Genomic DNA, 16562 nt, shown 5'->3' on the forward strand with positions numbered 1-16562 from the left:
GCTGTGGGGTCTGGCTATACGTTAACAAGCCTATAAGCTCACCTACAACATCAAGCTTTGAGCTCACACGGGGATCACACAGGGCTTTAGAAATGCTTTACTGTGGCATTTGTTTAATTTTTTCCTAGCTTCATTTGTCTGTATTAGTCACCCCTGTGCTCTGCTGAGCAAGTGACAGCCTCAGAGAGAAAACACCACTGCCTGCCAACCCGGCACAAAATTCGCTACAACTAGAAGTTCAGAAACTCTATAGATTTTGTTTAGATGTGAGGAACTAATACTGCTCTCTTATTAAAAACCACACAATCCCATAAAAGTGCCAAACCTGCTTGCCATTAGCTGCTTTGGAAAACACTGCCCAGGGGAGTATTTACGTAAGGATGAAGCTAAACTTTCTCCTTGTTTAAAAAAATAATCACCATCTCAGAGCTGCTTAAGAATTTATTTTAAATGCAATTAATAGTTCATCCTTTGCTACCAATTAGGTTGGCCGGGCTGTTATATTATGCGTAAATGTGCTGAACAAGTGCTATCAAGAAGGAAAGGCAGTGGGGTAGCCCTGTATGTTAGGAAGTGTTTTGATTATGTAGAGCTTAATGATGTTGACAATAGGGTTGAGTGCTTATGGGTAAGAATCATGGTGTTAGTCTGTTATAGATCACCCAACTAGGGTGAAGAGGCAGATGAAATATTCTATGAGCAGCTGAGAGAAGTCTGGCAGTCATAGGATCATAGAATACCAGGTTGAAAGGGACCTCAAGGATCATCTGGTCCAACCTTTTTTGGCAAAGCATGACCTAGAATAGATGTCCCAGCAGCCTGTCCAGCAGAATCTTAAAAGTGCCCAATGCTGGGGAGTCCAACTAGAGAGATTATTCCAATGGCTGATTGTTCTCATTGTGAAAAATTTTCCTCTAGTGTCCAACTGGAATCTCCCCAGGAGTAACTTCCACTGACTACCCCTTGTCTTCTCCATTGCTAGCCCATGTTCTTGTGGGTGACTTCAACTTACAGACACACGAGAGCCAAAGCATGGATGGTGGATTCCCAGTGGGTCTCTGTGTTGTGTTTGCATGGTAAGGTTTTGGTAGCAGGCGGCTACAGGGGCAGCCAAGGTCAACCCACCACATTCTCCATTTTGAGTATCCAGCATTGCCCTCACTCAGCCTCCTTCCCTACTCACTTCAGGATTAGTAACTACTTACAAACAAGACTTCACTCTTTCAACAAATTAGACTCCTACCCTAGCCTGGTTAGTTCTGCAAGGAAAGTCCTCTCTAGAATATGGTTCTTTATTTCCTTACTCCACCCTACCCTGGGGCACAGCTCACTGCTGGGGACCTGTCCCCTTTCCCAAGCACCAGACCTCAACCAGAAGAGGCTGCTCAGGGGGCACAGGGGATGCTCCTTCCAACTAGGACTTCATAACCAAATTTGAGCCTGCTAAAACCAGCTGACATGACGCTTCTTGTAAATTTGAGGTACACAAACCTGTGTGTACATGCAGACAAATACATTTACTTCCCTTCTGTAGACCACAGGGAATGCGAGAACCATTCCAGGAGCTCGGCTGTTTACAAACAAACACTGAAAGCATAAAAACACAGGTCACATCAGGGTGCCTCCTACCAAGATGTCTTACTTCAGTAGCTTCCCAATGACTACAGATGTCCCAACAGGCCTAACTTATTCACATTTCTCTGCTTTTGTTCGTGTTGTCTTGGATAATACCATTCCTTATTGTCTACAGTGCGGAAAAAAGCCCTGAACACTATGTGGCTTTCTGCACAAAGGGCACTGTGGTTTACTGAAAAATTCAGTGTTGATACCAAAATGTCAGCATAACTCAGTGATGGCATCTCTGTATTTTATTTAAGCACTGACTAAACAATCTTTTACTTATTCCGTGTGTAAAAGTCTTACTTGCTGTAAGTGATCATTATGTGTGATTTGCCTCTAGCCTTAAATGACTCAGGTCTTTCTTGCCATTTCAGTGCCCCAGTCTCCCTGGAGCCTTAAGAGGAACTTCATTTGCTAAACAGTGACATCTGGTACCTGGGATGGAATGACCCCATGCAACTGTACAGGCTGGATGCCAACTGGGGAGAAGCGGCTCAGCAGGGCTCCCATGCACTGCACTGCACTACACTGCATTAGGAATGCATCACAGCAGACTGAAAGTAATTATTTCCTGCTATTTGGCACAGATCTGGAGTGCTGTCACCAGTTTTGGGTTCTCCAGTGCCAGGAAGATGATGACAAACTGGAGAAGGGCATATGGAGGGCCACTGACATGGCTGGGGAGACGAGAGCATTTTTTCAGCCTTTCCCTCTCCAGGCTAAGAAGGTATCCAATTGCTATCTTCAGCTACTTAACGGATAACTGGAAAAGATGGGACCAGACTTTTCTCAGAGGTGCTCAGTTGCAACAGATTCAGGTACAGTAAGGGAAATTCTGGTTGATTAGCTATTAAGAAAAAATTCTTCACAAGGAGTGGTGCAGCATCAGAACTCAGGCACAGAGAGATGGTGGAATATTCATCCTTGGAAATGAATGTCCAGCTATGTCAAGGCTCAGCTGGACATAGTCCTGAGCAACCTGCTCTATATTTGAAGCTGGCCTCTCCATGAGCAGGAGGTGGGACCAGACGACCTCCAGAGGAAAGGTCGTTTCTCACCTAAATTCTTCTATGATTCTAATGTGCCTCATGACATGTGCGCTAAGATATTAAGCTCACTTCATATATCATCACTGGTGTCAGGTGTCATCAACACTCTCATCAGCTGGAACACTGCCGAGCTGACTCAAATACTGTACATCTTGTCTAAATGCAATTAAAAAGGCACATGGCAGTTTCTGTGTATCTCAATTAGCCTTGTACCATGCATGCTGACATTCAAAATTAGCTGACTTGGAGGCCCATTCCCCACTCAATTCAGAGATTATTTTGAGCTTGCCTGGTCTGTTGTAAAACTTACTCAGGCTCACAAAGTAACACCCTCCTTCAGAGCCACATTAACCGCAATTTGTATTGTAGAGGAATCAAAGCAAAGCTCACACAGTACCAATCTAATGAATCAAAGCCTAAAAGATTAATGTTCACGAATAAAGCAGCAAACCTCACATAGAGCTCCACAGACCTGCCTCCCCCTTTATTGCTCGGCTTTTAGGATGTCAGAGGAGCAGCGGGCAGTGACGTCTCTCCCACACTGGCATCTATCATTGTAATGTTAAGTGCTAGCTCCTATCACCCCCGTAATCCTGTTTGGGAAGCTCTGCTACAGCATTTACGTTCTTATCTTTGTTTAGACAATGCTGGCAAATAACAGCATAAACAAATAATCTCCACTGTACAGCTTGGCACTACTGAGATGCTGCCATTTGTGTTCCGGTTGATTTTTATTTGCAGTCTCTTATGTTAGTGACAATCTTGGAAAGCAGATGCAGCCCAGTAAGTGACGCAACTGTAAAACTGATGTTTTTATGAGCCTACTCTTTGTATTAAAATGAATGCTGAACAGGTGAACACAAGCAGTAAGAGAACCGGGCTAAATATGAAAACATCAATGCAGTAATTCCTCTGGAACAAGTCAGTGCAATTTCATCTCATCTCATTTCCTGCCTTAGGCCATGCACTAGGAGATACTCAGTTGCCTCATGTGATTAATTTAAAGAGGTATGAGATCTATACAAACATAGGCACCCACTTTAATTGCACAGTCTCCCTATACCTTCAGGGGAAGAACAGAGGTAGACTCTCCACAAAGCAGAGCAGGAGCCTAAGAGAAAGGGCTCTGCACCAACCTTGGAGAAGTCCCTTTCTCTGGGCAACACGTGGAGAGAGTGACCAACTCATCTACCTAAGCTGAAGGCCGAGAACTAGGCAACATGAATCTTCTCCTATGACTTAAAAGTACTTAAAATGGAATTGCCACCTCAGACTCTCAAAAGCAAAGAGGAAGCATAAAAGCCCATTGCTTTGTTCATTCCTTACAAAGCCGACGGCTATTAAGTAAGGCATGACAGAAAAATTACTACCCACCCAACTTCCAAAAATACTAGTAACCAGGACCGATTTAGGCAATTATATCCAACAAAGCCAGTGAACTGCATGACCACAGAGAGCAACTGCAAGACAGAGATGCTCAAGCCTGTTTCTGATTAAGCAGCTCCCAGTTGGTATGCTGTGCCCAACGACTGTCTCCAGCCCTTCATGATGGAAGGAAGGCTCAGCTAACTACACTGGTCATAAATCTCCCCACTGAAAGGTGATTAGCTTGAAAATCCCCTGTCGTTCTGTCAGGAAGCCATAGAGAAGAGGTGCAAATCCATTACATTACAACTTGCAGATATGTATCTAAAGAGAATACATGGCATTCGGTGATATATGGAAACTACTGCATTACACCTTCGGACAGCTTATATGAGTATCTTTCCAAATTAACATTCTTGCGATTTGATTCTCATTAGACTCACTCAACTGTTCCATTAATCTTATATTTTTCCTCCCAAGGGATTAACATTGATTTTTTTGTCTTGTGCACACACAGGAAGGTCATACTGTTTCCTACAGGGTGGATTCATTCAATAAGGAACTATGCTATTAAACCTGACTTGACGTTATTGTCAACAGTGCTGAGCTGCCACAATGCTGCTTATTTTTAAGAGAAATTCAATGCAACTCTCCTGTGAGCCCAGCTACATCCATCATTCCACTCCATGATACACACAAGTCACTTGACAACGCATTAAAAATATATATAGAAAGTTGGAGGTCAGGGCTGTGTTCCAGGGAAGCCCTACTAACATTCAAACTCCACCTCTAATTTAAAAAATTATAAAACTAAAAATAATTACAGAATGCTTCTGGGAATAGAAGTTCTTCAACAGAAAAAGCAAACAGGAAGCCAGGACAGCAGGTGGGCCTGTAAGACATTATTAGGTGGACACTCTGGGTTTCAGGTCACAAGTAAGGGCAGTACGCATTCAGTCACTGGTGGTCTGGGAGGGCAGTCTGCATGCCCGCATGGGGAGTCACTCTTTTGGGTTTGCTTAAATACTACTTATAGGGACCTTCAGGGCTGTCCCCTCCCTCTCTGGTAAACGGACCAAGCTCCAGTATTGGAGCTCATCCTGGAAGGCTGCTCCAGAACCTCTCTGCAACAATGGACAGGAATCCTCTTCAATCTCCTGCACCAATTTATAGCAGATAAAGCTGCATCCTTTAGTTGATGCAGCTTTTCTCTCCCCATAGCATTTACTATTAGTTTCCAGACATACCTACAGAAAGCAGTCTTTGTTTTGCTTTGTTTTACTACACTGACAAGTCAGGCTCTCTCTTGCCCACCCCTGACCATCACAGGCAGTTTGGTTTTTTTCCCCTGCTCTATTTCCAGCTGGAGATTCTCTCTCAAGCGCTTTTGGCAGAAGTCGCATTAGCAATATTAAACAGCAGCTCACTGATAAGAGTGGAGCTTTACAGAAGCATGAGGAAGGACAAGAGGAAAGGGGCAAGAGGACTGTTTTCAACATGTAAAAAATGCACAAGTTTAGATGTCACAAGGAACAAACAGGAAACCTATATTAAGTTCCTGCCTCAGGAGTTGAATTTTCCAAAAGGCTGCAGAGTTCCTCCCAATTTCTTGGTTCTGTTGTTTTCAGACACTCCTTCAACACCACCAGAACAAGCTTCTGACCTAAGAGCACTTTCAGATTCTTTGTAGTGAATTTTACCTTTCTTGGATGAAATAGCAAATAAATAGCATTGAAAGAGCCTTCTGGGGCAAATCAAGCTTAAGTTCATCTCCTGCAAAAATCTACAAGGCAGAGAGGGATGGAAAAGGAAGAAACAACCTGCTGAACAGCTAATGATAGAGAAAAGAAGTGATTTTAACTGTCTCTCAGTGGTCAATGCTTTACCTTGGTATTTTAAAGTAAGCAGCAGTCTTTGCTGTCTCTTCTATGCCCCTTCCAATTCTTTCCCCTCCCCTTCTCTCTTACATCTATAGATCACCATTTGCCTGCACTGGAGAAATGCAGTACACTGAACAGAAAAAAACCTGAGAAAAAACGTGAATAGCCTATAAGGGATTTCCCCACATCAAGGTAAAACTTATGGGGTGGGCTGAATTGTTTAAACATTTTGTAGTATCAGAGTAGTCCAAAAATATCCTGCTGGAGACTAGGGCTTAGCAAATTCATCCTTCCAGTGTTTTCTTGTACACTCCATATTAGGTAGACCTAAGAGAGTCCCAGAGTCTGTAGCTCTCCCAGCTGCATCACAGAAGATGTCACTGCTCTTCCTTTGGGTTGCTAGAATCTCCTGTTGACTGTCACTATTACTTAATTAAGAAAGAAGGAAAAAAAAGGCACTTTGTTCAAGGTTGCTCCATTTTTGGAAAAGCTTGTAATGACTGTCTACTCCAATGCTTTTCCTACCTTTAGGTCTGTCATGTCTCTCTTAAAAATCCAACCCCCTTCTCACCAGGGGAAGCTGCAGAACTGTACTGGTACAAAGACGTTCTGCTCGTGCTAAATTTGCAGAGCAGAAGGATATATTCACTGTCAGAGAAAGGAAGTTCCCTCCCTCCTTTCCTTCCCCCCTGCAAAAAGCTATTTTTTGCAGGAGTTGTCATATCTTATTCCCAGGAAGAGAAGCGGGCTGTGCTAGAAAGTCGTCGGATTCACATTTGCTTCTGTTTTACTCTGTCCTTCACAGCACTGCTGTAACGATTTATCAATACAATGGAGGGCAAGTCACAACACACAGGCAAGGCAGACTCCTCTAATGAAAACAAACCTTTGCTAGAGAAGAAATAGGTCACAGCTCTGCCTCCTAAATCCCACTCCCACTGCAATAATGTTTTCATCACTACTTACATTTAGGGACATAAGGGTACTCAGAGCTATAAAGCACATAATTTGTGCTGAACAGTCACCGTACTTTGCCCAAAATAATTTGTGGTCCAAAAGCCCAAACGAATAAAGCACCATAGGAATCAAGACATATAATTAGAATAAATAAGATTTTGCGCTTACAGAGTGCCTGTCATCTCAAAGTACACGCAGATATTAATTAAGCTCCACAAACCCCAGATGAAGTAGATTAGTAGCTTCATCCCTGTTTTACAGAGGTTTAGTGTAAAGTGTGACACATAATCACAGCTGAAAGTGCAGCGGAGCTGGCAGTGCCGGGGATGGCGGAAGCCAGGGCTCCACCTCCTCTCCAGCCCTCTTCAGTGAATTGCCTTCAATGGAAAATGTCTGAGTTGCAGTTCTGCGCTCTCTGGAAGAGGAAGGACCCACCCTCTTGCACAACAGTAGCAAAGCCCTCGCCTGAAGTGTTTTGATAAATACCATGAAACGGTGCTTAGTTTAGGAAGGGAAACAGGAGCTCGCTTGCTCCCTCTCGTATCTTGCCTTTGGGTGCTCAATCTCGCTCTTTCTAAAACGCCAAGAGATCACCTCTTTGTCAGCATCCAGTATAAACAGTCCAAATAACATGGCTTGTGGCTTCCCAGGTTTGGAGGATATGGCATACATAATATGTTAGGTATATCTGTGATGTTGGCTTTTATCTTTCTATTTCTGTGCTTCTTACTATATTATAACTCAGAAGCCACACCGACCTAGGATCACACAGGCACAATGTAATTAAAAACTATAGTATGTCAAAACCTTAAAAATAACCTTCTCTTGAAGCAGGTTTCACATACAGAAATTCTGGATAATAAATATAAATAATAAAAAAATCTGATACCATCCAAAAAATATTTAAAATAATGAACTCAATGCATATATGCATTTAAGAAAAAAAAAAATTAATAGTGTTACTAGTAAAGCTTCAATTGTTTTGTATGTCGAAAGAACAGTTAGAAATTCATTTTGCTATCATTATCTACTGAAATTCAAGTTCTTATGACAGCAAATTCTCAAAGATCCCCTTTAAACAGCAGCTGTGATTATGAAAAATATTTTCAGTATTTCAGTATTTCACAACAGTAGTAAAACTGTCCACTTAACCAAAATTACCCAGTCCCTAATTCTGCTTATCACCTTTGCCAGAACTAAAGGAAAGGGTGCATCAAATGCAGCTAGGAAGAAATATCTCCAAAACAGATTAGAACAGGTTGCTCATTGTGACTCTAGATACAATTATCCACCTAATTACACTCAGAACAAATGCACAGTTGTCCTACTGGGGGACAAAACTACTACTTGGGGATGCATTTTAATTGTGATGTTCAATTCTCTGTATACAAATATAAAAAAACTGAGCAAGAAATGTCACTAAATGGAAACAGACCATGGTGTACTTATCTACAAAATAGCTAACAAATTGGATAAACTATGAACATAAAGCAGCGCCTTAGATGATAAATAACTCTATTAATGTGAAAACTATGCACTTTTGTTCCCACATTTAAGCACAGAATGCATTCTAACTTCAGCTTTCAATGTAAAAATGCTTCTAATTAGGGTCCTAGCCACCTTACAAGACATACAGAGGATGGAGCTATGATAATTTACCCATGCTGAGAATCTGCCCCATGATTTATACGATTACTTCATGGCAGCATGAAACAAATTCCCAAGGAAGTAATGCATGCCATCCTTGAAAATATTAAGCAATCAAGCCATGTTTTTATTATGTGAATGGACGCCTTTGAAAACAAAGATGCATGCACCATACTGTGAGGTAAAATGAAATAAATGAACAGAAATAATTCATTTCCATGTTCTATTCTGGGGAAACTGTAGTCTTCAAATTATCCTGATGCTACCAAATGCGAGTCTGGAGACAATAGGTTGACTCTTCTACTAAAATGAACATGAAATTGCATCTTAAGTACACAATGAAAGCCAAATTAAACAGTCCAGGACTCTTTGTAAAGGCTCTTTCTTTTCATTCAGCCCTTGCATCCAACTAAACAATTAAGAGCAGAAGATTTAAACAAATCATCATATAGTTTTTAAGCACTCAAATCTAATCAAAAGGACAAAAAGAACATCATAAAAATTCCTGCTCTCAGTCAAGCTCTTCAGCTTCTAGCATTACAGCAGAGAGAAATTTGTGTTCCATCAGCTAAAAGGATGTCTCTAGCAAGCAGAGTGAAGAATATATATCAAAGACTAGAACTGCAGGCTTCCTGGCTGTGTTGTATTCAGCCTGGGACACTGACATCCCTGCAAGGACCCGAGTCAACACCGTTACACTGCTCCCTGGTATTATAAATCACAATGCATTCAATCAGAGGTGCTGACCGTTCAGAAAATATATACCCTGCGGGCACAAGAAGATGGAAACAGCTGTGATAATGAGATCAGGTTAATACAGAAGATTTCAAATAGAATGTTGTATTTGTATGAAAATGTACATAGGTAATAATTATATGAGTAGAAGACCATGGGATAGCAAGTGGTTTTTTTAATGCTGAGCCTACAACACTACCTTTGAAGCTAAGCTAGTTTTTTCTAGGAGCATTATTTGCTTTAGTCTTCTCATCTTAATAAGAACTGTAAGAAGTTCAGAGAGAGGCAACAGCAATAATGAAAGGAATGGGATGGGTTTGGTGATAGATATCTATAAAATCAGTAATGGAAGGGGGATGATTAAGAATCAGTGATGTGTTGTGTCTTCCAGAGTAAGACCAAGGTGCATTAGTGTGGCTAGGAAAAGCTGCATCAAGAACATACAAAGTTTGGCAGCTCTTTGTACAGCAGAAAGCAGACCTGTGGGTCTCCTTGCCGAAGGGTACTGCCAATGCTGAAAGGCAACACAGGATCAAGACAAATTCATGAAGGAGAAATCCACTTTGAATTACTAAGCAAGTAGAACCTCCATCTACTTCAGGATGTCCCTGAGCTAAGTCATAACCTTAGAAGTACCACAGATGCCTGCCCTCACTTTGGGGGGATGACTGGATGGAAAGAAGCTTTGCAGAGAAAGCCCTGGTAGACAACAAGCTGGCCATGAGCCAGCAATGTGCCCTTGCTGCAAAGGCAGTTAATGGCATCCTGGGCTGCACGAGGAGTGTTGCCAGAAGTCTGAGGGAGGTGATCCTTCCCTTTTACTGTATTGGTGAGGCCACACCTGGAGTGCTGTGTCTGGTTCTGGGCTCCGGAGGAGGAGGACATGGACATAATGGAGAGAGTCCAGGAAAGGGCCACTGAGATCATTAAGGGACTGGAGCATCTGTCATACAAGGAGAAGCTGAGATAGCTGGGACTATTAATCTTGTAGACTAGAAGTCTCAGGCAGGACCTTATCAATATGGTTAAATATCTGATGGTAAAGTATAAAGAAGATGGAACCAGACTGCCTTGTGACCAGATGGGCACAAACTGAAACAGAAGAAATTTCATTTAAACATGACGAAAAGCTTTGTTTATTGTAAGGGTGATCAAACACTGGAACAAGTTGCCCAGAGAGGTTGTGGAGTCTCCATTCTTGTTGATATTCAAACCTCAGCTGGACATGGTCCTGGTACCGTGCTCTAGCTGAACATGCTTGAGCAGTGGGCTGGATTATATGATCTCCCAAGATCCCTTCCAACCTCAACCATTCTGTGACTCTGCTATCTGGCTGATACCTTCTATACTGCATTTACCATAGGAACTTCTCCAAAAAATAACCAGGCCTTCCTGCAGTAAGGCCCAAATCTACAAATCTCAGAAAACAAGGGTCACAAAACAGCCTACAGTTAATTTGTTGGCCCAGCTGAGATGACTTAAACTAGATGTGTGGGAAGCTAGTTTTTCCTACTTTAGTTAGAGGTAGGACCGTACAGTGTATGTCTGTAAAGCCCTTCTGCATGGCTGCCAGTCATGTTTTGTGGTACAGATGACAGTCTCTCTAAGAAAAAGCAGAACTCTCATGATTAGCACAACTGGTGTTACCTGTATATTCTATCTAACTTGATTACAGAACAAACCAAACACATTTTCACTAGATTATATTTTCCACACATTTCTGTGCTCATAACAGAACACAGAATTACCTTATAAAGGCTGCCCCCCAATTTAACCCCCAGAAAAACTCACCAAAGTCCAATATACATTTTACTTCGTTTTGCTATCAAGCATAGGGATGAGGCAGTGGCATTTTGATAACAACCTTATCATTTTTGCCCCAGCCTTTGAGAGAAGTGGGGAATCATTACAATCTTCCACTGCAGTCAATAAGACTTAAGAATGAGCCAAGAAATTTCTTTTCATCTGTTTTGATGGTGTTTTCTGTGGTTTTCATTAAATCTGGCACAGTGAAGGAGATGAGGGTGCCCACTTAAATACATGATTCTCTTTCTTCTTCCCTAAACTAAAACATGTTGAGAATTGTTCTAACTCGACAGTCCTATGTGAGATTCATGCTGGGCAGCAGTCTTCTGAATATCTCAGCATGTTTTTAGTTTATCTTGCAATATTATGTATGGAGCTTTAGGACTCAAATCTAACATGCTGGCATTGATCTTTTCCTCCTCTGAATCAAAGGGAGAATGATACTGAATGCACTGTGGCTGGGAACTAGCAAATCTCAATTTCTCTAGCAACACACAGGTAGGTGGATTTGTTTCTTGCTTTAGAGGGAGGTGTCATCTGCTCTGGCTTATGTTATATTTTCTGACTTGGTTGGGCACATGTCAGTTTTGTTACCACCATCCCAAAGCTGTGTATATCATGATGTTATATAACCAAATTTGGTACATGCTGGAAGAAGTAAGCTGTAGTTATTTGGTTTAGCAATGTGCTGTCAGAGATCAGCATCTGGCATGGCAGACTAGTCATAGTGTAAGACAAGGGAATATGGGCTAAACTCTTGTTCCTGGACCAGTGAAGGTACTCACTCAGTGGAAACTCCATCAGCCCCCTTGGGAGGGAGAAGTGCTCTATAATCCTTGTGAGCAGGCCCCAGAAGGAGACTGGGAAAGGCAAGAAGAAAAGAACAGGGCTGTTCTAATAAAGGGAACTAAGACAGAAATGGGTTAGACAGAACGAGGAGAAATGTGGAAAATAAACCCCTATCAAGCTGTATTTCTTAAAGAGAGCTATGGTCCTACAGCATGCAGTTTCTAAGGGCCAAGACAAGCTAATTGTTTTTGACAGCAGAGTTGTTCAACCAAAGGAGTAGCTCCACACCTCACCAGGAGTACTTTGGTACATAGGCATGCTCTCAAGAGCCCTCAAAACTGATTTCTATTTTTCCAAATGAAAACAGAACTCCTCAACAAATGCGCTTCCTTAGATTAGATATTTGCCAGTAGTACTTACTTTGTAAAGGCCATTGGTGGATTCTTAATACAGGCTTAAGGATCTTGTGGCATCACTTAAAAAGTGGAAGTGCTATCAAGAAGCAGCGCAACTATGTGGTATTTTCAGTGTGCCTGTGATTTCCTAACCACAGTATCGGACACCAAGTGTCAACAGCCCCTGCAATGAAGCAGAGCGTGGTACCCACCTCATCAGATGCACTCAGTACTGCAGTCCTGCCATACAGTGCTGCTCTTGATGCAGCAGCATCCTTTATATGGAAAGCACACTGATTTGACAGCTATTGTAAACACCCTACAGTCACAGTAAAACACAGCATTTTCAGCTCCACAGAGAAAGAGCTTGTCTTTATTATGGTGGTGACTCTACCCTGTGTAAAAGTGAGGCTATTGACACCCGATGGACTCATTCATTGCTAAATCCGTGCCCTTCATTTAAAGCCAGCAATGCTCTTCAGGTTGGAATTTTCCAAATATAGCTTTGACAACCCAGTTCTGAGAGCCCAGGGGAAGAGACATGACTACTTTGCTAATTGATGCTGATACACCAGAGAGAATCGGCACTGTCTACAGCAGAGTTTTCCCTTAAAGGGGACTAGGTCGGCTGGATGGCAGTTGTACTAAATCAAATGGCAATTCTTATAACCAGACCCTCTTTCACTAAATTATTACACACCCACAACAATGTTGCTACAGTGGGAAAACCAGGTACTCAAATATTTGGGAAGACCAGCACTGAAACGGCATGTGTGAACTGAATTTCAGCTGCCTGTGTGTCTTCCATAGTTTCAAGCCACTTGGAAATAGCTGATAATCTTGTCTGGCCTCTTGCATAATCCAAGACATAGATGTCCCTCTGATAGGAAACTGAACATACTGTGCTCAAGAACTTGTATTTTAATAACAGCACAGCTAGTACTTGGCTATTACATACATTTCAGAAAGGCATCAATTCGTCTGATGGCCTTGAGGAGATGCAGAGTGTAACACTTGTTATATTATAACCTCAATTGCATAAACCCAGTCTTAAGTTCTCCATGGGGACACTGTCTCATTCAGTACACAGGACAAAATCACTTAGCCACTCAATATTTTATTTTTGCCCTTTTTGTTTGATACATAGCCCTAAAAGCCTTGTTTACTGCATAGTATTCCAGCTCTGTTCTGAAGGCAGAATGATTAATTTCTTTACAGGCTTTTCTATAGTGCTCATCAGATGCTTTTAACTTGTTATGTGCAATTTCCTAGCTTTTGGAAAAACATACAAAAGAATGCCATTATGTGGCATCCTAGAAGTATTGCCATGATTCATACCAGCAGGGATAGACCAGACCTTTGCTATCATAGCTAACAGGTGTAAACCACAGGCTGCCAGCATGGCCAAGCTAGAGGAGATGAGGCACATGCTTAAGCAAGTGATTTTCACTGGTATTTACTGACATCAGGATGGGAAGATTCAGAATTTTAAGGAGACCGAAGGCTATGGAGTGAAATACTCCTACAGGTTCATGCTCCTTTGTCTGTCTCATAAGACTAACCTCTTTAATTCATCCTTTTCAACATGCCCACCCCTCAGCCCATGTGTCTTGGCCCGGTTCCTTACTCCAATCTCATTCTTCTTATCTATCCAGTCTTATCCAGTATTACCTATCTTAATTCCTCCCTATCCTTAATTTCTCTCATTTTGTTATCAAGTTTATCTTTCCTCTTCCGGACTTGGTCACAGACTGAGTCTCTGTCCCCGAATTCTCCATCTCACTGTCTTTAACCTCTCTTCAATTTTACTTCTAAACCTTGACTAAGAGGTGATGTAGCTTACTGGGGTTTGAGGGGAATAAGCATTCACAGACTCCTTAGAGATTTTAGGAATACCTATCTACTAAGCACATATAAAACGTGTTTTTTTAAAGGTTATAACTTGGATAACCCAGGAAGGATTTTTTTAGGCATGGTAAAAAGCGCATTAATACATTACAAAGGTTACCTATTCCTGACAAAACCTGGAGGCACTAAAGCACAGTAAATAAGAAGTCACAGAAGCCTTTAAGGTCTATTCTTTAGCTTCATTTTCAGAAACAGTTAAGCCATGTTGGGTGACATTCTCCAAACTAAACTGGGCCAGAGCAGATGTGCATCTCAGAAATTTTTATTCCAAATGACTACAGTTTCAGAAAATTGCAAACAACGGAAATGGGAAGACACAGTATGTGGTTCTGCCCATAAAATGAGACAAAAATGAAAGCTATTAGTATCATGTTGGCATCTAACTTGATGGCTGCTCTGATACCAGCAACTTGACTGAAATCATGACACTAACTGAACAAAGAATGCATTCTATCTTGCCAGGTTTTTACCGACTTATTTTCTAAAGGTTAGATCACAGCAACGAAGTCATATTATTGCCCCATATAAGCCTGATACATGCATAGCTATTTTGTAACCTTTTCCTGACATATGCACCAGCTATTCATTTGCTAGTTTTGCACTGAACACTCAGTATTAAAAAATATCTCATCCCTTGCTTGTAGATTCTACTCTTTTCTCTTGATTATAACTTCACTTTACGTTTGTCCTGTTGTGCACTGACACTCCTTCAGTTTTGGAGTTGCCTGCAAACCTCATCAGGACCAAATTTATGCCAGGAAATACAAATCTGCTAGCAAAGACACAAAGCAGTCACACAGGTATAGAATTCCTGTAAAAATTAAATTAGTTAAGAAAGACTTCTAAAATCCCAGAGAGGTGTAGTAAGGCTTGCAGTTAAGATGAGACATCATGATGAAGTATGATTAACTGTTCTGATTTTGTAAGATAAGTGGGTTTTGGTCTTCCACAAAGCTCCCTGTATTATTATTATTAAGCTCTGTAAGTAAGTTCGTTCTGGGGATGGTGCAACAGAAAAATACTTGCTGGGTAGGAGTGTTTCCAAAAAAACCCACAATGTGGAGTCACTGCCCCTACACAAGGCTGGAGCTAAGCCGCAGTTTAAGACACTGAAACAGATTAGTTTTATTGTAAACTCACAGTTTATCTTGAGTTGAGTAGACACAAGACTCCAGCCAAAGGTTTACAAACCCCACATATATCTATATTCTATAGTTATTTAGTTGAGATCTTTCAAACATCAGTGTACTGCTTATTAAAAATGCATAATAGTTAGTAGGAAAAGCAGCAAAGACAAACAGAGAGTTGACTTCCAAAACTATCAGTAAAATATTTACTTTTGACACAAGTCCTAATTAGTTAAAAACATTTAATCTAGTCTTAAAATAGAGGTTCAAGCTACCCAGTTTATTCTTGGAACAGTCACTTGCTCTCAGGATTAGGAAGACAATGAAACCCAGAGCAAGCACGAGCCCTCTTTCCTCTTATTACAGTTAATCAGCAACATAAATACTATAATGGAGCTGAGCCCCTGCAAACTCACCAGGCTGTGCATAATTTCCACTCCAGCTGGATTCACTGTGAGCGCTTCATCATACAATTGCCTCGCCTCCTCCAAATTGCCTTTCATCTCTGCAAGCTTCCCACGCATGTACAGTACAGCATGAGATGTGGGGAAAAGACTAGCTGCCTCCTGGATACAAAAGCCTGCTTCTTTGAGATGCTGTTGTTCCATGAAGAGCTCAGCTAAAAAAAAAACAACAAACACAAAACCCAAAAAGCACCCTACCATTAGTCGAAATAAGTCAGAGACCTTTCTTCATAGTAATTACATATCATCTCTTTTAAGCATATTAAGACAGGAGGCCATGATCCTGCACAGTGCTTACTACTATGGTTAGTGCTTACTATCACAAGTGGATTCACTGAATGGCTCTTTTTTTAATGCTAAGGGCTCTATACAGACATCCATGGAAATCTTTACGTGGTGTCCTGACAGAGGATGGCCTTAAGGATTAGTCAATCAGGAATGTAAACAGTGCTGAACTGAGCCCTAAGGAAGCAGGGCTGGTAGCCACTTGGAGCCATCATATGTATTTCCAAATAATCTGAAGGAAAAAGAACAGAATAAGCCATCACTGTCTACTGAGAACTTTAAACATGTCAGAGTAATAGGATACATCTGACAGAGCTGGACATTAGATAACTTATTTAAGAGAGTATTTCCAGCTTTTAAAAGATTATTAAAAATGTTTCTCTCTGCTTATTTATCTAGTTTATGAGATAGCTGTCTCTTAACTTTTCAGAGTCTATTAAAATCAAAAGGTTTTTATCACAATTACTTGTATTGTGTATCCACATATTTACTTCCTCATACATATGATACAGAAAAAACGAGACCTCTTGGAAGA

The 16562-nt window shown here is 41.3% G+C and overlaps 1 protein-coding gene across 4 annotated transcripts in view; it reads right to left on the minus strand.

The window, feature by feature from the left end:
• The window catches only part of TTC7A (tetratricopeptide repeat domain 7A), a 171408-nt gene that overhangs the window by 21377 nt on the left and 133469 nt on the right, over positions 1-16562 (minus strand). For 3 of the 4 annotated variants that reach the window (XM_030498813.1, XM_030498812.1, XM_030498814.1), the window contains one exon: positions 15695-15897. The exons of the other annotated variant lie outside the window; for it this stretch is intronic. In XM_030498813.1, the coding sequence (XP_030354673.1) occupies positions 15695-15897 (203 nt within the window). The remainder of the gene's footprint in view (positions 1-15694; positions 15898-16562) is intronic. 4 annotated transcript variants of the gene reach the window in all.

The sequence above is a fragment of the Strigops habroptila genome, chromosome 10, assembly GCF_004027225.2.
Source record: "Strigops habroptila isolate Jane chromosome 10, bStrHab1.2.pri, whole genome shotgun sequence".
NCBI lineage: Eukaryota > Metazoa > Chordata > Aves > Psittaciformes > Psittacidae > Strigops > Strigops habroptila.